At 41.2% G+C, this 21550-nt stretch overlaps 2 protein-coding genes and 1 non-coding gene across 6 annotated transcripts; 1 reads left to right on the plus strand and 2 right to left on the minus strand.

Moving 5' to 3' along the window:
* Positions 1–342: 342 nt before the first annotated feature.
* On the minus strand, positions 343–3945 carry LOC135498035 (dermonecrotic toxin LsaSicTox-alphaIB2i-like). Its single transcript, XM_064788184.1, has 8 exons — positions 3803–3945; positions 3464–3571; positions 2919–3036; positions 2663–2791; positions 2349–2462; positions 1656–1887; positions 984–1143; positions 343–597 (listed from the first exon to the last, which is right to left on the minus strand). Exons 1-8 carry the CDS (start codon positions 3863–3865, stop codon positions 469–471), a joined length of 1053 nt encoding a protein of 350 aa, XP_064644254.1. The 5' UTR covers positions 3866–3945; the 3' UTR covers positions 343–468.
* Positions 3946–7319: 3374 nt separating this feature from the next.
* LOC135497813 (homeobox protein Hox-A7-like) lies at positions 7320–20081 on the plus strand. 4 transcript variants are annotated; one of them, XM_064787742.1, is made up of 3 exons: positions 7320–7400; positions 12859–13337; positions 18516–20081. In XM_064787742.1, the coding sequence occupies exons 2-3, from the start codon at positions 12869–12871 to the stop codon at positions 18785–18787; spliced, it is 741 nt and encodes a 246-aa protein (XP_064643812.1). In that variant the 5' UTR covers positions 7320–7400; positions 12859–12868; the 3' UTR covers positions 18788–20081. The 4 variants fall into 4 exon arrangements, with proteins under 4 accessions (XP_064643812.1, XP_064643811.1, XP_064643813.1 ...); XM_064787741.1 differs by lacking the exon at positions 7320–7400 and adding an exon at positions 11735–11870; XM_064787743.1 differs by lacking the exon at positions 7320–7400 and adding an exon at positions 12000–12020.
* Trnaw-cca (transfer RNA tryptophan (anticodon CCA)) lies at positions 9265–9336 on the minus strand. The gene has a single exon. It is a non-coding gene; the product is annotated as a tRNA-Trp (tRNA).
* Positions 20082–21550: the final 1469 nt, after the last annotated feature.

Raw genomic sequence — 21550 nt, forward strand, 5'->3', positions numbered from 1 at the left:
CATATCTTCTTTTTCCGATAAAAATCACACCGTCTGTGATATCACATCCATTAAAATCTTGCGTTATCATGGTTTCCTCTGTGATAAGGAAAACATGGTCACTCTATTCTGTTCCGATTCCCATGAACCTGATGCCGATAAATGATAAGTATATATATATATCACATTTTGTGAGATGTTATCATGGTCATGTTTGAACAAATGAAGTCATGTGCTCGTGTGCATCAGCTGCTATCCACGAGACAAGTTGTGTCGTCTTCTATAATCATGTCCTTCTCCTTCTACACCTTCTCCGCCTTCTCCCTATGCGACGACTGACAAAATAAAGTAGCTAAGTTATCTTTCACTTCGTCAAGTATTTTATTGAGAACAAACAAGAGCTATACAATGAGTGACAATCGAAACCTTCGTCGCACAATCCAATCTTTTCAGTCGTCAGGTAGATTTTAATAATTGTGATTGGACTTTCTATAAACACGGGAGACCAAAGGCCTTGCTACACCCAGACTTGTTGTTGGTGCAGTCTTCATTCACCTTACACCAGTGCCCTTCGATGGTTGTGTCCTTCCAGCAAATGTAGCTATGATGGAAGATGGACTGAAACGAAAACTTTAAAGCTCAATACGATGTTGAATTTGACTCTTCTCCCAAAGCTGTCGTTAAGCCCTTTCGTCATGCGTAGCTCATCCTATGTTGACCTCCTTTCAGACAACGCTCGCGCCAATATGGTTGCGACGTTCATGGGGGCGACTGAGACAACCACCTCTGAAATCTCTGGTTGTGACATCGCCAGCCAGGCTGAGTACACAAGTTTGGTATGCATGGCTCTCACGTACGGATCTTCCGCTTAGTGGACGGGTTTCGCCCATCCCAGTTATTCTGGTCATTCAAAAGAGGACATGAAAGACAGTCAATTACCAGGCGTCACCCGTGCACAGTCTTTGGGTAATTAGCGTATTACTATGATACAGGCAAAGACTTACTGCTTTCTGACATCCGTATCTGTACGGCCCTTTTCCTTTGATCCTGGCGAAAAGGTCATCATCTGGTGTGGCTGGCCGGTACCTTCCTTTGAACTCTCCCTCCTTCATCACGTACAGGACGTCATCGACATCGTCCGTGCCAATCACGTCCACACCAAACCTGAAAGAAGAATGTTAGAGAGCTGGCAGTGGATTCCATGTCGAGGTCTACTGGATGTAAATGTATAAGACGGACAATATCACAACCTTAGGGTACATTTAAGGCGTGAAGGTTGGCCTGTCCTTCCTGTGCGTTATTTGTCGTCGCACTAGCCGAATAGCTAGCGGCTTGCATGAGTCGCAATGCATCTTTTACAATAGCTAAAACTATGCAATGGAGCACGTCTGATAGTGTGAAAGCATGATGGGGGAACATGTTCTTTCAGAACATGGTTGGTATAGCGTGTTGATGATTGTGGGATCGGGACGTCAAGTCGTATATGTTGTTCGGCACTTCACGAGTTGCAAAGTAGAACATTCTATTAGGATCCATCCCGGCCATACGATTGAAGGGACAGAATCAATACGCAGGATACGGCGCTAGGTCTTCGTCATCACGGGTACCCTGTAGTCGCTCTGGCTAGTGACATATGCCGCATGCAACAAAGACTGTTTCACACCATAGACGCTTACCACAAGGCGTTCCTAATATTCTTCTTCAGGCCAACCGTCCACCTGATCACCTTGCTGACTCCCCTCCCCTCGTCTCGGAGCAGACAAGCCTCCTTGACATTGACGTTGTCCAAGTGGAAGAAATCCTCGAGGCAGTTAGATATGCCGTCTCCCATCCAAAGGCCGAGGTCCGTCCCCCCAGCTTTCTCGATGAATTCGCTGTAGGAATTCTCACCAGCGTTGGACACTACGCCTAGAAGAGACGAAGGGAATGGTGCAATGTACTACAAAGCAAAGCAACGAATGTTCAACGATAATTTTATGATTTGAAGGCACCTGCTTGTAATAGCGCGGTGAATGACGTGGTCGTACCTCATGGAGAGGTCGGGACTGCGGAGGTTCTAGTACAAGCTTGGTGTCGCTATGGACGTCAGTCCGTTCGTCCGGCTGTGGTCCGGGGGGGGGGACATTATTTATACAGACACCACAATATTGGGTGCTTAACGTTACTGTCGATAGAGGTCTCCACATTGTTGTGTAGTTGCGAAATGCGCGGTTAAAGAAAATGTTGTGATATGGGTGTGTGGTTGTGACATACACAGTTTAAGACGATACCACAAGCCCGTTATGCGGGGCATGTTGTTGGATTGGCCAGACCAAATTTAAGCCGGGACCAAATAGAGGGATATTCTTATCATTCGGTGAATCTCGTACCTATCTTCCGCAGTATGTCTCCACGTTGTCTCGCCCTCAGGTTTTCTACCAGTGAGTCCACGAACGTCCAGTAGTTTGGGTGAGCGACATCAAACACGACCTTGGCATTGTTTTCTGTGCAAGAAATGAAAATAGTACCTAAAGAAGATATTCGATTAATAACTTCATGCTAGGGACTGCACTATTTCCTCGTGTTTAAATGAATGGCACTAAAAGTTCGAGGACAATAGCACAATCATACCGCACTAAATTTTCATCTCTGGGCTTTTTTGAAGGCGACGTGTCCCCCGTCCTCTGAAGGAAACGCTGCCTACCATTGCTAAAGAGGTATTTGTCCAGTATGTTTGCCATGTCCTTTCCAGCTTCGCCGTGTTTGTAAGTTGTCTGGAGCTGGGTACTGATTATCACGATGCCAGTGAAGCTTGCCTTGAATTTGGGATGCCCTAAAATGGAAATAGATATATTCAGTCATTTCTGATACCACTTGATTCAACGAAAATGGTATGACCTTGATGGTGCTTCATGTATATGATTGTGACTTATTGATAGTAGTTTTGACTGTAAAATTACCCGGTGTAGTGATTTCTTTGATATGTTCCAGATAGTTTATGACACTCTCTCTCTTGTGGCAGAGTCTAAAGCAGTCACAGAGGGTTCCTTTATAGAATTCAGTAGCACGACCGCTGTGCTGGAACGAGAAAGTCACGAGCTGATATTAACGTTGGAGACAAGACGTTTAGGTAAAATATCTGCATATAGGTGGCTACCATCTGGGCGCTGGTCTTGCGGAGTCTTTGGAATTCTAAGCTGTGGCTTTCACTGATTTGTGTGTTGATTTGTTTGATCAAACTTTCATGTTCACATGATCACCCTGCGTAACATCTTAAGCGCCTAACCTTTGCGACAGATCACTATACGCGAGCTACCGTACCATTAGTGGAAGCAACGAACTATCATGAGGTACCTATTGATAGCGATAATGTTAATTCTATCTCACATGGCCATCTCACATATCAATCATGGCCATTACGTAATCCCATATTTCTAAAGCAAGGGTAGAGAAACGCGGCCTCGGAAACATTTCCTTTTTGTCGAACTATCTAGAAGTCACTTACGAGGTCAAAAGTCAGATCAGCCTCCACAACATTGGCTCCGGCAGCAATGTAGGCATCGACATCTTCAATGCTGTTGGCCATGAAACCAGCGATGTACAGCGGTCGGATCTGATAAAGAAAACTATTTAGAAAGCAGTTACGGAAGTGTCTTCTTGTGAGCAGGCATGGGTTGTGCCTTGAAGACCACTGCATGACGACGAAAGGAGGACAATCACAGGAGCCACATTTAGAAACTAGAATGGGACTGCATGGCGAACCTGACCAATGCAAGTCTTGGGAATGTCAAGAGGTTAAAGCCGAAGATGTATCTCAACATATTTTTGAGATACTTTTTCCTACCTCATCTCCATGACAACTTAAAATGGTCACAAGAAGAATTACAGCGTACACCACACCTCTCATAATGTCAAATTGTGCGCACTTATTCCAGGACTCTACAGATTGTGCCAGACGACTCCGCGGCCCAAGGTGGAAAGACCTATCTTGGTCAGACCGGACAAACATCATCATTATGGTGAATATTATCACCACATCCCGGGTCGTTGATTGTTCAAGTTGGTCGAGTTTCTTGATAACGGACAACAATATCAAAATGACAACTTCTAGTATACAGAGCAACATTAGAGACACGAAGTCGTGGGATAGAATCGCTACTGGACCATTATTTGAAAGAAAAGGCCTTGGTCCTGGCGATGATCACTGTGAATGAGTGATGTTTGTGTGATGCGTTCATAATCAAAGGTCGCAACGACATAAATGGCGCTAGGAGACGTCGTCAAAACGGAGGGTAGTTCATATCTATCGACATTTCAAGGTTGGCACATGTGTCATTTAATCAGTTTAGTTTGATCCATATAAGCGCGCGATGGGAATCGATATCAAAGATATGGACGGCTGAGACAGACACTGGCATTCCCAGTGCGTCCGGGGCAATGCCCAGACTTGGTCAGAGAACAGACATGTGTTGTTTATCGAGTAGAGAGGCTGTTTTTTAAAAACGTATACGAGTTGAATGCAGTTTTAGTCAATTTGGTCAAAATGTGGAAGTCCAGAGCTAGGTTGTTCCAAACCACGCCAGCTTTCACGCAGTCATGAAAAGTTAATTAAGATAATTAATAACGTAACCGTTAGGGATACCGTGAATATTGTCCCTCGAACAATCGGGTCCTGCGTTTGAAATCTTGGGCGTATGAATAAGGCAAATTCGAAAGGGGATATAAACGACCAAAGCGATATCAGAGACTTATTAAGCGATTATAAAACTTTAGAGGGATGCTCATCCTAAGGTGTTAATTGAGACGTAAAGGGTAAGAAACAGCCGGCCTTATGTTGACATAAAGAGATGAAGATGCCACTGTCTCAGCGTTTCCTGCTGTCCATTTAAGAACAACAGAAGTAGCCGACAAACTTTATTCGATTTTTACACTCGCTTTATTGAGTAATGATTTTACGTTGTCCTGCATATAGCGGTGGGGACATCTTCCTTTGTATGATATCATGACACTGAGGCCCGGACTCAATAAGGGAACCGATCTTATTGTAGCTTTTGCAGATGGGGCAGTTGTATGCTCAATCTGACCGTTTGGTTAGTGTTCAAGCAGACATGGGAATGGCATAGTGACAGAATTCAAATTCTCGTGAGTCTTATTTTGAGTTTCAATCATATCGCTTTATAAAACGGTTTATAGATCAACATCAACTGACGTATTTTAAAATTTATTCAGAAATATTTGCTTGAGATCGAGTTCAGCCATGATCCAACAGAGGTCGCGCCCATAATCGCCACCCCAACGAAGGAAAACCATGAAGGAGCGTATTGGTGGCTTCAAGCGAAGCAAATACACGTGTCGCCATCTATCATGAGAACAACTTATTATTAATCTTGGAGTATTTACTCGTGTCCTTGTGTCCTGTGTGCCAGCTAGAAACCGTGGAGGAAGGTATCACCGCCAACTGCTGGGTTCTTGGTGCGTAATCGGTTAATAACAAAGACAGCTACATAGCCAAAGGCTGCATGATATCAATTTCATTAAGTTCGTCTTATTAATCAAGTGTCCCTAAACATGAAAACAATGGCCCGTCGACGCGGGCCTCGGAAATAATCGCGAGATGATGAAGAGATCGCGATATTCAACGAGATACCATTGTGAGCCACAGGTGTGAGGATGGACCGTCCCAAGAAACATCACATCCGAGGAAAACATGCAAATGCAATCACGCTCGCGCATACGATCGCACTAAATCAACCGGGAAACGGTTGATCACGGAGATTTCATGATAAAACCGGTTGTGAATCCGCCACATTGTTTTTCAGGAAGACTTTTTTCTCGAGACGATTCGGTCAAAGCAACCTCCTTACTTCTGCTAACGTTTCGATAACTCGTTTTTCAGTTGCTGATCGAAGTCCGCCGGTGGTTTGATCATGGTTGAGCGATCGCGCGCGCGCGGACATCATCCTGAACCTCCAGGTTGTTCCTGTGTCTTTGCCTTACTCGCAAACTTTGACGTGCGTGGTCAGAAGGCGAGCAATGTCACCAATAACAAGGAATTCTAAAACAGCAACTGAATGACTTTAGAACGGTATCAGTACCAGGGTATTTCAATAAGGAATAACAAACGTCGCACGCCCTGACGTCTAAAACAACACAAATTGTTAAAATCGCGATATTTGCCGAGATATCAGGGTCCTCTGTCCACAGGTGGTGGATCATGGACTAGAAAGATGCAAATGGGACCGCGATTACGCATACGGCTGCAGTAAATCAACCGTGATTCGTTTTGTTCGGGAGATATTTGTTATTTGCTGCGCCTTGGAAATGTCATATCGGGGAGAAAGGAAGAAATGATAACAGGCAGGCATGATTGATGCCACTTGATATGATTATTGGGATACTGTTTGCGGAAGATTTTGCTGTTTTCATCCTCGAATTTCGATCCGAGAACGATGTGAAATTTTGACGAGAGATATTGCATCGCCTGTTGAAGGAATGCAATGGGCTAGTCTGTCTTTGACGTCTGATATTTCTAGAAACAATAATAAATAAAAACAGAAGGCCAACTAGAGAGAAAAAACAACTCTTTCTCGGATTAAAGTCTGAACATCTCTTGTCATACGTGTAAAATAATCAGATGCCATTTCTGACCATTGCAATCAAGCATCGTTTATTTTGAATAAAAAGACAATAATTCAACAAGATTGTTGCAGATAATGCATCCAGATATTAGAGATCCAATCTCGCCTTTGTCCTGCCGCGTTAAATGAATCCTTTTTCTTGAGTTAATTACGATTTATCAACGAAATTCACGGACAAGTTCTGATAATAAATGTGACTGCTTGAACCGAAGGGATAATAATCAGCAAAACGTGCTTTACTATATAATAAATGTATTTACATTGTTTAAGAAGAAACGAATACTTTGCCATATACGACTTCAGAACGGCCCTCCCTACAATTCTTAAAACAGATTGAATGATCTTTCATCTGCCAACAAAAACTGCGCAGGAGTCTACCTCAGTATGTCAGAATTATTGACCGTTTTTCCGTCTACCTGGCGGTTGTAATCAGATAGTTTTTATACTTTATTGATAATTGCCAACCTCTTCTTCAGGAGTTTTTCTATTTTTTAAAATTGGCCGCCTGTAGAGTCAATCACAACTGAAAAACATAGCAACTGCACTACGCCTGTGGAAGAGGTTAGATGGTCATCAAAAGAACGCATGTTGTCAAGTTTTAATACCTTTCTCTCCGGGAACAAAGCAAAATCTCGAAATGGGAATCAGCCACAACCCAAACAAAAGTGACACGACGCATGCGCAGTAACAACCATCTTTTTGGCCAGCGTCATTCAGTTTCCTTGCCTGTTTAACGAGACGCTTAACATCAACGAAACCTCCATTTTGACGAATTCTCCGAATTAAGCAGAAACGTCAACTAAGGTAGGCGATTCGTGTCTTCAAGTGTCTTGTTTGTTTATGCCAGCGTCCACTCGACTCCTGAGCGCGTTTGTAATACTGCAGATACTTTGTGCTGCCCCCTGAAAGCGGTCAGCGGACCCTCTTCAGATGCAATCACGCCAATAAACACTGACCAAGTCTTTATTATCACCAATCGGGTTACATCGATGAAAAGCGGGATTTTCACCGAAACGAAAAAGTCAACTCCATTGGGCTTTTATTGGTTTATTGCATAGTAATCGGTGTTATTGGTGAAGTTGGTGTCGGCAAGATCAAAAGGAAGGAAAAAGAGTCGCCATAATGATCCCTGCTGCATGTGATTGGGACTCAGAGCCAACACTGAACCAGAGAACAAAATCTAAAACTCGGACCAATACTGTTGACACAAATTGGCGAAATGGCAATTTTCAGTGATTTTGGTTGTTTTATTTTATATGCCCTCACGAAGAATTGCTTGTATTGCTTGTTTGTCTTTATATCTATAGCAATTAAAAGTAATCAGATCTGACATCAATAATCTGACAACTAAGAAACCACTCGGTAAGGAAACTGTCGAATAAATGGGCAGAGACAAGAATAAAATCATATTTAGGGACCTTTACAGTGATTTGGTAGCGCAACGACAAATTGTCTGCACCACCAGTCTACTCATTTTGTCCTTGGTCGAGCAGGCATATGGACGTCCTACAGGGGGTGGTGGGACCTCCCATAAAAGGATCTAAATCTCTGCCATCGAGGGACGCAGAATCACCCTGACAAAGGGCAGGGTCAGGACAGCGGCTAATCGAATTTTAATTTGTCGTAGTTCCATAATTTATGTTGCATTCATTTTGGAGGGGAAACTAACTTCATGAGTTTTTTCTTTCGAGCAGAGGCTGTGTTTACTTGATCATCCGTTCATGGAGTATTGAGCAAATGCTTATGTTCACGTCGAGAAATATAAGTTTTTGAGCTTGGACATGAACTTACTTTAGTCCTGAGAAGCCATTGTGAACAATAGTGAAACTGAAGACAATCTCCAGTAAATGCGAGTCCAGAGAATAGATTGAATGTCATAGCGTTATTTATTTTGTAAATACGTCTGGATGACTGAAAGCATTTAGGCCACTACCAGTATCACTTTCAAAGTGGTAAGTTGGTTTATAATACTGTTGTTTCGCGCACCTCTTCTAAAATAGTCTTTACCTTAAAGCAAAAACACATAGAAGAATGTATTTTTACTCAAGTCAATGTCGGTCGGCAGATATTGTCTTAATAGGGAACGAGAAATAGGTGTTGTATCAGATGGTCGAACATGTAATTTAACTTCCATAAAACTGACCATCAGAACTCGAAAGGAACAAAGTAACTAATGACGCCAACTCAGCTAAATCAACTCGATATTTCATCCATCTTATTCTACCATCGCATCAATTTATACACCTGTTCATCCATCCCGCAGAGTACAATAACGGAGAGGTTACAAGGGCTCCGCAATCGATGACGATATGGCAGCCCGATGACATCTTCTTAGGCCTGATTGCTATCAGCTGTTCATTAAATGACTCAAGCCATTGTCTATGTGCTTACATGACAAGATGGAAAAGACTGTCCGAAGTGGCTTTGTCTGCGCAATCTGTATTGATAAAAGAATGACTCGCTGCCGAGTATTTACCTTGAGCAGACTTTTGCTACCTTCCCAGGCCTATTGAAAAAGATTTAAACCTTCTTGGCCAACAAAAATATAAAAAGGGAACCACCTGAACTTTTCAGAAACTTCTCTTTTATCTCTTCCCTTCTTTAGAAAGCTGATCAGTTTGGTGGATCTGGGTTGGCAAAACGGAGTAAAAAACGTATCAAGCTAATTTGACCCCGACGTGATTCGAACACGCAACCTTCTGATCTGGAGTCAGACGCGCTACCATTGCGCCACGGAGTCACATGGTAAATTGCTAGAGACGAGTTTGACCCGTAGGCCTGTGACCAAAATAAAGGATACTGAAGGGGTGTTCAAATATATAGTGTAACCAGGGTGGATTTGTCTAATTTCAAATGAAGGGCAGACGGTTGAAACTATACCAATTTCATATTTTGAAAAGGTCTGCGTACAGGTCCATTGCAGACGAATTGATGATCGATGATATTAAGAATTTGACAATATTACCATGGCGTTAGAATTCCGATCCGACCATGTTTTCACTAAAGGAAATATGCAAATCTTTGTCTCATAACATTAGTTAGTTAAATCAACGTTAAGTTTCGTTTGTCGCATCTTTTCTAGATTTTCCTGGCTTACAGAGTGCTGGAAAACATACGAAGATGTTCTTGACAATTTTATTGTCACGGCACAATTGCACAATGTTTGCCAATTAAGCGTAGCATCACGTGCCCACTCGGTCTCTTTGATCTTAACGGGAAATTATAATTAGAAATAGAATTAAGTGCCGCAATAATACACTGTACAGAACTGGACGCGATTGGGTGCATTTGTGATGAGTGTTCTGTGATGATAATGAAATTGGGGCTTATAAGATACGGGACACCCTCCGAGGGAGTCTGGGCGCGGTGATCCTGTCACTGGGGTGGTAATGTGCTCGGACAGTATCGCGAAAACAAGGAAAATCTCGTAAAATCCCCAGGAAAAGTAATGAAATTTCAGTAAACTTAGTTAATTGGGGCTACCTTTCCATCTACTCGCAACCACGCTTGATCTAGTCAGAGATTAACACCCCCGGTACAGATCCCCGGGGCAGGGGACAACCCCTCCCATAAAACAGCAATTACTCCTCTTGGACATTGTCTGATTTTCACCAATTCTAGTCTTTCAAGACCAGGCATCCGATAGAGAAATAACATTTGCCAATTCTGACTTTTCAAAATAAGAAGGCGCGGCCCACTTTTCGCCATTTTCGGTATTTCACATTGTCATTATTTCCCAATGAAATTCCAACCGTAAGTTATAATTTAGTTTAAGTTAGAAATTGGCTGTTGGATTTTTATCAAAATTAAGAGGTGGTCGAAGGGTCGCGCGACTGGTATGGCACATGTCCGAACAGTCCGAGTTCCCGTGCAATATGTTAAAAATCAAGAAAGAAACTACATTAACATCATTACAATGTAGGTCATGAGGTGGAACCACCTGAGACGATTGTGTGACTGTTAATTCTTTTCAGCAGGAAAACGAGGCAGTTTATATGATTGTGTAACTTTAAACCTTTTTATCCGGAATACTAGGCAATTTATCTACGATTGTGCAACTGTAAATTCTTTTTATCCGAAAAACTAGGCAATTCATCATTGTGTATCTGTAAACTAGCTAGGATCGTTTATTTCTTTTTATCCAGGATACTAGGCTGTGTAACTGTAAATCCTTATACCATGGGAAACTTGGGAAATTTATCGTCAAATGTCTGACTGCCTAGTGGCCTCTTTGAATATAGGCCTATTGGGGACTAAACTGTAAGATAGGTTAGGCGTTAGAGAAATACGTGTTGTGTGATTGGTAACATTTTGCGACTATATACACCTGCAACAAACGTTTTAAACTCAACTTTCACATGTAGCGCCTTTCGCTATCGGATTGAACGAACACCACAGATCTCATTGCGGAAAATGATCAGCTCATTATTGATGTGAATATTAAGAGGAGCTGCCCAGTACGACCACATAAATTTGTTGCCATTGCGAAAATAGGCTCCGCCCTCTTGGATTGTCAACACAAATTCTGATGGTTGTCCTTTTGATTCGATACTGATGATACATGAATGTGTAATTAAACTCCCGAGAGAAATGATAATCAATATTTGTTAGGAAATATTTCGTCCAATTTGGCTTCCAAAATCACCGGAATTATGTGGGCTGTTCTTGGAGTTGGCCTCCTGTTAAATAACTAGAATGCACCAAATGACCTCGGTGAGTTTTCAGCATGAATTGCGAAGGTCAGATTATTCTAAGGGGGTCAGAATTATTATTTACGACCGCAGTAATCAGAAAACATCCGAAAAATAAATCCGCCATTTTGATTGCGCAGATATTAAAGCCTGGCACTGGCCTGATTATTGACTTCATGCCGGTCACACGGTCTGAAATTGCTTCCAAGTATGCTTGAATATCGCAAAATATAGCGTCTCTTCAGCAACTGATCCCCGAACAAAATTCAACTATTCCCGACATGTTACGAGAGACATATAAAAGCCAGTATCATACTTTCATTAGTTGATCTTCAGAGTCGGCGGTGAGATCAAAGGTGTGATGATTTATTGCGCAGATTCTCATTGGCTATGCTAGAGACCACGTGCTGTTGACTTCCATTGAAAATAGTCCCCGTTCGCGCGTGGTTCATCGGTCAGTGAGAAACAAGATTCTTGCACGATTAGGCGAAACACTACACAAGTTCCTCATCAAGGATTGTTCTCTGTGGATAAATATGATATTTTGGAGTTAAATTATTGTGTTTTGCGCTTTTAAACTCCGGTAAGTAAGTTCATATTGAATGTCGTTCATCCTTTTATGGACAGTCAATGGAATACGATGGTCGTATTTAATTTATTACCGATTGATGTGAAACGTGTGACGTCTGCATCTCATGTTGTTATCGTCTGCCAAGCAAAATTGCAAAATCATGTGAGAAAATTGAATAAATTCAAAATAGTACCAACATCAAACGATTTAATTCTGTTTAAAGCATCTAAAACGTGTTTCGCCGACAGGTTTTATGCAGTTTTATGGAGGTTTTATTGATTGTTATTATCGGTTGGCAATATTCATTTTATAGTTCAGCTCTGTCATAATTTGAACATTCATGGGATATTAGAAGCCCAGTTGATGACAGGAACACTACTATGGTCATCTCCCCTTATATCATACTATTTATTAGTACCTTGATTGCAATTTCATTTTTGTAATAACTGAATGTGTTGCTTTATCTAGATTTCATTGCTGTTTCATTTCGCTCCTATGTGGTGTTATAGTTTGTACATAAATGATGCAATAAGATGATAAAGACAAGGTTCACTTCATGCAAATACATGTATAGAATTTCTATGTCATTCAGCAATTTATGTTTGGCTTCTTTATCTTACCTTGATCGGTTCACATCAGCTTGCTTTCTCTGTTCATTTTATATGGAGAAACAATTAACTTGGTTGTCTACTGACAGATCTTGTCAACATGATATTTCAAATAGAATATGAAAGAAAAGAGTCTTTCCGTCGATCTTGAAGTGACACTCGGGGATGACGATTGGATATGCAAAAACTTCACTGTATCGAAAACTTCCAGAAATTTTTCTCAGTTTCAGCTTAAGCCGATTAGGATGGACATGAACTGAGATATATCTTAGCTAATTTTGATTCATTTTAAGTACCTTGTGTCGTATAAAGGCCTTGTTTTCATGAGAAGTGTCTAAGGTATATAATATTGAAGTATATATCTAATGTCAGAATCTTCTTCATCCTTTCAGATAAGTTGCAATGATGGACCACAGTCAGAATCTCTTGGCCCACAGCCGCCTGCCGACCTACCAGCCCATCACGACCTCCACTGGCGCCCTCCTGGGCACCACTCAAGACGTCTCTAGACCCTTACTAACCCCGCAAAATGGCTGGAACTACAACAGCGAAAGCGCCATCGCACCCCACAATGGCTGCAACTTTGCTTACACAAACTTAGGAACAACCTCAAGCACGAAACCAACTTACGGATCCGCCTTTGGATCGAGCACAGACTTTTTAACAAATTGCAATCAGATGCCTTTGAACACTTTTAACTCACCTCTGGGCCCTACGCGGCCAGGGTTCCAGTTTTATGGCGATATGTACCAGGGACCTGCCCACACCATGGGCAACGGTGGTATCTTCTCAGACTTGAACACAACGGTGCCCAGTATACCAAGACTCACACATGAGGAGGTTAATATCTCAGAAAATAACTCATGTACAGGTAAGTGTAGGCCCTTTTGGTGAAATCGTCTTTTAATCCTTCTTCTTCAGTTTCTTATTTTGCTCCTCCTCTGTTTGTCAATATATAAATCTTCCACATCAAAGGAAGTCTTTAACATTAAAGAATCAGTCCTTTCCCGCCAGTAAAGTAATCTCAAGACATCGATATCATTTCGTTTATATGATATAATCTTTTTGTCGCGCCTCAGGTTTGGGTTAAAACCTGCAATTGGCCTTGTCCAAACGGGTCCCTTCCATACTTGTTGACATCATTCCCCAGCAGGTGACAACGCCGTACTAAGGTCCACAATCACTATTTTACAACTAACGTGACATATATACATGGGTTTTATAACCATCCTCAAATAATACGGCGTTTATTGCAACCAGAGAAAAAGTATCACGACATCTTTTTTATGGCAAATAATTAAAGAAATTGGTCGATTGGTGACCTGTGAAGTGGACTAAAGGTTTATCATCACACGTGTAAATTAGCACTTTTGTGATAATGTCGCATAAAGTTATCTTTTTTATCGCCAAGGGTCTGTCCTCAAACACCGATAATGGCTTGAAGTTGGCGCTTTAACCACTCAGGAACTGCACTTAAACACCAATCATTGCACAAGACATACAAAGGTGATTTTTTATGTCGTTTAGGACACCTTTCTTAATTTGATTCGAGATTTGATTGCCTGTTAAACTGTGATGTCTTAACATTGATGACAAACCTAAATGGCAAATGTGTGGCCATTATACCGAAGCCTTTCAAAAATGTAAACAGTCACGACAGTGTGTTGCTAAAGTTACCAAATCGCTTTTATCTCGACTCTAAAACTCGTGAATCGGCTTGGTCTTATTAGTAAAAGTCCTCAGTTCTTGGATATTTTATGACTGAAGCCTTATACTGACCTGATGCTATCCACACCATCTCTCGTCATATTGCTTCGGATGTCATAATAATGCCAGACGAGGTGTCTCACAGTCTCGGGCAAGAATCATGTCAGATTAAGATTACACCACCGATAGGGGTCGTTCTATCTTGCAGTATACGAAACTATTCACGTTTGTTTGATGAGTACAAATGTCATTGAATCACAACCCAGGCCCCCAACTGTGCTTACCATGCATGCAGTCCAATAACTTGACTGCAGAATTGTCCCTGTAGCGCCTGCCTATAGCCCCAATTTAACTTCTCTTGCTGGAAAGACAAGCTATATCGAACAACTTATTGATTAAAGCGAATCCCGAGTGAGAGGTCATTGGTCAATTGTCACTCAAGAACTAAGATGCTTCGAAGAATTTTCAACTTTAGACTTTCAGTGAGTGTCCCATTTGGCGGCGACAGGCATCGCGTGCTAAATTTGATAAATGTTTTTCGGATAAGTCCCGTCTTAACCTCCTTAGCCGCCACTCAAGTGCCCACAGGATAAATGTGCCCTGTCAAAGAGGCTAGGGAGCAGTGAAAGGACTGGTGACAGAGTGACAAAGTAGATGATCTTTAACTCAAATTCATACACAATGCGACTAATTTGTCCGATATGCTGTCGCTTTTAAACACCAATTCAAAATCGTCTCGAATTCCCTTCCCCCTGCCGTGAGACTTGAAGAATTTGTCATGTTTTCTTAGTTTACATGATGGGGGAATTGTTACCTTAACATGTTGAAATCTAGCTCATTCACGCTGTTTTGATGAATCCAGTTAAGATGCCACAGCGCGGTGGCTCGCGACTAGCATCAGGAAGTCTTGAAGTGCCATTGTCGGAGGAAGGTTTTGGGTCTGTATCAAACCATATATACCTCAATCCGTAGTTATTGAATAGGATAGGGCACATTTTGCAGGGGACATATAAATCTGTTACACCGGCTGCGGAATCGAAGTATTAGTAAGGCGAGGCTTTGGCCATTCGGAAATGGTCAAACACTGGCCGACTGATGGACTTTGCTGGTGTTTTCAATGCCATGAACGCGGCAGTAGGCCATGAGGTCAGTACGTTCATCTCGGGACTGCGTTATCACTGAGGTAATTTATTACATAAAATACCCGGAAATCACATGCGAATGATACCATAGGCTCCGTACTACAACGACTTGTAAACACACTATCCAGAAAAACACACCGCCTACGAGTTTTGAACTTTAAGAGATTCTATTCTCATTCAACGCCGTCATTGACAGTGTCATCTGACAAACCTCTTCAGGTCCGTATCGAATCTGAACCCAATGATAAGATTCAACATGAAAAATAGGGCCTATTTACTCATGTCAGGGTATCAACCTGCAAGGCAATGAATTCAACTTGCATATGCCGCGTCCAACTCATTCTCTGCTTACGTACTGTATATTCTATGGGAACTGTTCACCTCCTAAAGTGTGTTTCACCCTATAAAGGCCCAAAATGGATGTGAATTGATAGTCTTAACCTATACTAAATGAAAACAATTTCCAGTAAACTCACCCTGGGTCCAACCTTACCTGTATTGGACGATGCGATTACAGGGCAAGCGTATTTTCGTCAGTAAAGCATAGTTTATGAGACAACCGCTTACAAGCAGGAACTTCCTTGAAGAATATACAGGTTCTTTGAACTTTGTTTTCCATTCTTGTATGATTTTCTCAGTAAGGCGGCCACACCTCATGAACGCCTTGGAGATCAACGGGATAATTAGTTTATGATAACCATGAGGAAATATTCTCTGAAACCGCTCGTCAGGCATCACCGGTAGCTTTTAGGGACGAAAGTGGAATGACAGAACTCACAGCACCTACAGTAGGCCTTAATAATCTATACAAGTGACTTAAATTCCGCTAAGTGATATTGACTTGTTAACCAACCTAAAGAGCTGAATTCAATTACTACTTTTATTAGTATATCACAAGGATGATACACCACATACGTTCATCTTCATTAATCCATGGGTACATCACTTACGTTCAGCCTCATTAATGGATGGACATAGGTCACTTCCCAATCACCGCCTGGCACTCCGGACAGGGCGCGAGTGTGAAGGTGTGATGACACAGACTTCAGCAGAGTGACATGACTCACGATATGTTTGCTACAACCTCTGCTGCAGCCAAACGTTCACTGATGTGCAGTTGGGTGCAAAAAATGTACATCTGCTTTCTGCATACTATATATAGTAATTAGAAGCACACACATCATATTCGATTTCAGTTAGAATTGGCAATTTCGACTGTACATTGTTACATGTATTAATCTCGCAATGCACACGAAATATCAGGCAACAGCACACATATTTGATCCCGCTAAGGTTAGTCTTAATAACACAATGTACATCATGATACATTTCAAGTGAAAGTACAAGCAGGATGACCATCTCGTTTTGGTGTGAATCATTGATATCATCAGGACGTGAGATGCATTCGAAGAGTCAATTCCATGCTTATTGTAACAACTGATCAATGGAAAATGACTTGGGATATAGCTGGACAAATGATGTACAAATGATGGTGCTGGTGGGTCAGTTCACGAAGAGAATGGTTTCTTCTTCAGTGATTTTCACCAGCAAGTGAAAGGGATTCTATAGGCAGGGGAGGGCTTTTCGCCGGCCAGATTGCGTGCTGGGGTTTACCTTAGTCTGGTTACTCTAAGGGTTTACTGCCACGCAACAGTACAGTATAGATGTACATACTCCATTTCAGTTTCATTTTCGAATGCTAAGAATGACTGAGGAAGTCTATGGTACAAGACTACTCCACGTTCAAAAGTTGTGAGGTTCCAAATTATTAGTTTAACTTCAATATATACAACTTTAGCGACAACAGTAACTGATCACTATCAAAAAGAGTATAGAATAACCTTGCTTTAATTTGTTCAATAAAACTTCCATAAAACTTTATTATTTTGAACCTTAGTGATGTTATGGATCAATGACAAGCGATGTTTTCTCATAAACCTGGCCTGCTCTGTACGTGCATCTAGTTAGCAAATCAGTTGATTGAAACTTCGACCTATGATATAAGTTCTCTGTTGTCAATATTATTCTACTTTATAAATACACTTTATGATACAGGCAGGTGTTGTTCCTCCATTTAATTAGTTATTCCATGCAGAAGATTATGTGTTGCGTGATCAGTTTGATCAAACAATTAGATGCAACTTAAAGGGCGTTGGTCGCTGTCCTGTCAGTTTTTTTGTGACTGACTTGACAGCAAACGGATTACATTGTCCGTTTATGACATGACGTGCTCATCAGACAACTAAGGGATCACCTCACAATTGCTTGATACCATGAGAAGTGAAATCGTTTTATCTAACGGGCGGGGCGGTAGGGGGTCAGTACCAGTCGGCTATTTCCTTGACAAGAATCTTTCATCAGTCAGTTCCCCACACACACTTCAGAAATAATTGCTTACCATCCGAGACACAGGTTTCTGTTGATGAATTAAGCAGTGCATAAAGTGGAGGTGATATTTAGATTCACGAGTATTTGAAATTTTCGGTTTTAAGTTTGTAAAAGGGATTTATGCAATATCGGCCATCTCTTTGTGAAAGGTTTGCTGACACTTAACACGCCGCAAGGTCAACAAATTTAACAAGTCCGCAAAATGGCAGTAGCGCGAAGGGAAAATCACGCCGAAGATGTTTTGATAAATTACAAAAGTTCATTTTTGCAACTTCATTAACTGTTGGAAATGACGAATTGATGACCCAGGGGATTACGAGGGCGGATCACAGCCCTGGGGCGAGAGGAGCCACTTTGACACCACCCCCTGGCTGATAAATTGGTTTTTGAATTAACCTTATAATTAAAACCTGGCGATGAAAACAAGGTTTGATCGTGCTGGAAACAGATTTTTGAATGACATAAAATATGGGGGTTGAAACAATGAGCAGTGGGAACTAAAGGCAGATTTTTAGTCACCATGTTCAAGTGGTATTTGAAGTAAAAAGATGGTTATTATTGCTTTTCTTCGCCTGGTCTTTCATCAAACCTTCATATCAGGCCGGGTCGATAAACCGTCGACAGTTCCTAACTTTTTGAGAATACTTGTGTCCCGAACTTTGCAACAAAGACATGATCCTCATTCTAAGACCTTCATGAATTTTTCATACAGCAGATAACAAAGTAATAGACGAAAAGCCAAGGAAAATAGGCATTTATGTTTGACGTTTTAGGAAAAATCATTGAAAATTTCTCATTTTTTCTCTCTTCAGAACCCCGAACAAGAAAAAAGCGGAAGCCGTACACGAGATATCAGACAATGGTCCTCGAAAACGAATTTTTAACTAACTCATATATTACACGACAAAAACGGTGGGAAATATCGTGCAAGCTCCACCTAACGGAGAGACAAGTCAAAGTCTGGTTTCAGAATCGGCGGATGAAGCGAAAGAAATTAAACGCGAGGTCAAAGGTGAAAACAGAAATGACGGATGCAAATGGAATGCCCAATAACAATGTGTCGACGAATGTGAAATATGAATGATAGTGCAGTTTTTGATTATCTAGATGTTGCGTGTGTAGTATTGTGTGTGACGTCAATATAAGGCGTGTGAGACGTCAGTAATTATGTCGGTGACGCCATTGATCAAGATGAAGGACTATGCGCTGAATGCACGTGCGTTGCTTGGAGGCAATTCAAACTGAGTCTCGTTTTCATTTGCAGTATTTGTCTCATGGACTAAAACGTCATCAAAGAACAGGAGTAGGACTAATCATCAGGAAGTGCGCATCAGAGAACAAACATTTTTGTTTATGGTGCTTTGTTCTGGCTCTCCCGAAAGAGGGCGATAATTACCTCGGGTTGGGGGACTTGTATGTTATATACTGAGCACCGACATTTGTTTTCTATGTGGAACCAATACATTTTGTAACTGTGTTCAATGCAAAGCTGTACATACTTCGTCATTTCACCAAATATTGGCTGAGGATGCGTGATCGATCAGTTTCATTGCATTTCATCTTTCATCTTTCGGAGGATCAGAAAATTACCAACGGTAAACTGTAGGCCTCCTACTAATTTCTGTTTTGATATCTAAGCTAATGAATGGGCCAGCCGGATCTGGCTTATGAGACACTCAAACGACATCAGGGCAACATTGTCTTAGAAAAGGCAAGACCCTCAACCCCACCGCCAATGGTTTTCAACGAAGGGAGCTGCGGTTGAGCTTTCTTGGGAGCAGACTTTAGTCCTACAAACAACTGCTGGGTAACAGGAAAAAAACACCCCATTGTATCTATGAACATTATTTCATTAAAGGTCAACCTCAAGTCGTCTCGTTGACACGCAGTTGAGGTGAGGTTGGGATTTATACCGGCCTGATCGAAGGAAGTGCATGGTCTCTTTGATGTCTTGACTGACAACATAGTACATCGCATGCGTGTAACTCTACACGTCTTCTCAGCCAGTTTAACATGAGTGTACCCTTGATGTCTTGTTATCTTGATGGTTGTTATCTTTTTAATGAAACCTTTGAACATCTTCGACCTGGTGATGAGTAGTCGTGTGTATGATGAGAAAAAGAACTGGTGGGAGGGGGGGGGGGGTATGATTTAGACTTTGTAGCAATGGGACCTCAATGTCCCACACATGGCACTCATGACACTCATCACCTTTTGTTACTTCTTTCGAAGGAAAGTAGACTTCTAGACGGGTACAGGTGAAGCATTGCAATGAAGTGGTGGGGATTAGGACTGGAAATGAATTTGTAGGCAGCTGGTTGTACATGTGTAAAATTTATTTAACACCAAGTCTTATTTCAATAAAGTTAAGTGAGTGATGTGATGTGCAGTGTGATTTTTTTCATGAACTCCCAAGTATGCAGTAGGCCTATCGCAGTATTCAATAAGTGTGGTCATCGCATAAACGAATGTTTGGCCCCTCTCATCAGCAGCACATTCTGCATTTGGATTACATTACGTTTCGTCCTATCTAGTGAAAGACACTTAATTCAATACGTTTAAAAATGCATCAGATCCCAATTAAAACTGAATATTAAAGCATACCGCATAATATCAACATTGTATGCTTTGAACAAGTGACATTATTAAGGTCAAGGTCATATCAAACATGGCCACCGTCTGTTGTGGTGCGCCAAGTTTTATGATTTTATAACTGAATACATTTGTGGTTCAATATGGTAGAAGTCATCATGCATGAGCAAGATTACACGAGCATAAAATCCACCAGTCGAAATCATATGATATTTTGTTCGTAGATTAATGTTTGGGGCATTTTGTTATGCTGCAAACAGACTTTTGTCATCATTATTTTGATTTGGCATAATTCTGTCAGCGCGATAGGCATTCTATTGACTCTCAGGTTTTTTTTCACCACTTCAGTTTTTCTAGCAACATATTACAGTTTAATAAGATGAAAGTTTAACCGTTGCCGTACTTCTTTAACTCATAAATATGACACCTTCTAACAGCCATGAACCTACTGTCTCACCAACTAAGCTAATGTTGGTTTGTAATCACCTGTTAATGAGGCAGTTACGTCTGGCAAATCATGAAACGTCGACGTTTAGTTTAGAAATGCAAATAACCGAATCTGCACCTTTCATAAAAACTTCTTTCAATCATCTAAATGACTACTGTTGTCAAGCAAAAAAGTGAAAAACTCATTTTCTTTTAAGGGGCTTAAAGATGACATTAATTGCCTAAGAAAGTGACTTTAAAAAGTGAAGAGCTTATCTTCGATCCAGTTCTTCATATTTTACAATGGTACATTTTTCTTGTACTGTACACACATGAATATACAACAGAATCCTAATATAGCTCTATTAAAGATGCCATCAAAGTCACATAAAATATGGTTTTTCATATTTCAAGATGATCATTTCTGCCTCAATATGACAAATTGTGTTGGGGAAAATCAGTGGATTTGCCAACGTGTTTGTGTAACGTGTCCCTAGTGAGATTTTAACGAGCCCTGAGCGCGTCACCTCACCATCTCATACGGCAAAATGACAACTTTGATTGAACATTGCAACTGGGTCTTTCTTCGCCATGTATCTTGTTGGCAGGTTGGCCCCAGGCGCAGTTTAACCCTTTTCCTGCCAAGACGGATGAAGCTAAATTTTAGAGTAGATTTTGATTTTATTTTTTCTCGATTTTGGGGACAGCATTGAGAGCACGTGGTAATGTTCTGTAAGTGAATATAACATACATATTCGATAGAATTATGAGAGAACATCGCTATCTAACAATAGATTACATGACTGTATATCAAGTTTTACTTAGAAGC

Source organism: Lineus longissimus, chromosome 13, assembly GCF_910592395.1.
Source record: "Lineus longissimus chromosome 13, tnLinLong1.2, whole genome shotgun sequence".
Lineage (NCBI taxonomy): Eukaryota > Metazoa > Nemertea > Pilidiophora > Heteronemertea > Lineidae > Lineus > Lineus longissimus.

Bases quoted from the DNA above. Each gene is read 5' to 3' on its own strand.
- LOC135498035 (XM_064788184.1), bottom strand. From the start codon at position 3,865: ATGAGAGGTGTGGTGTACGCTGTAATTCTTCTTGTGACCATTTTAAGT. The intron at 2,463-2,662 runs GTAGGCAGCGTT...TTTCTTGCACAG, and splicing joins CAAATACCTCTTTAGCAATG to AAAACAATGCCAAGGTCGTG. The intron at 598-983 runs GTAAGTCTTTGC...TTTTCGTTTCAG, and splicing joins GATACGGATGTCAGAAAGCA to TCCATCTTCCATCATAGCTA.
- LOC135497813 (XM_064787742.1), top strand. From the start codon at position 12,869: ATGATGGACCACAGTCAGAATCTCTTGGCCCACAGCCGCCTGCCGACC. The intron at 13,338-18,515 runs GTAAGTGTAGGC...TTCTCTCTTCAG, and splicing joins AGAAAATAACTCATGTACAG to AACCCCGAACAAGAAAAAAG.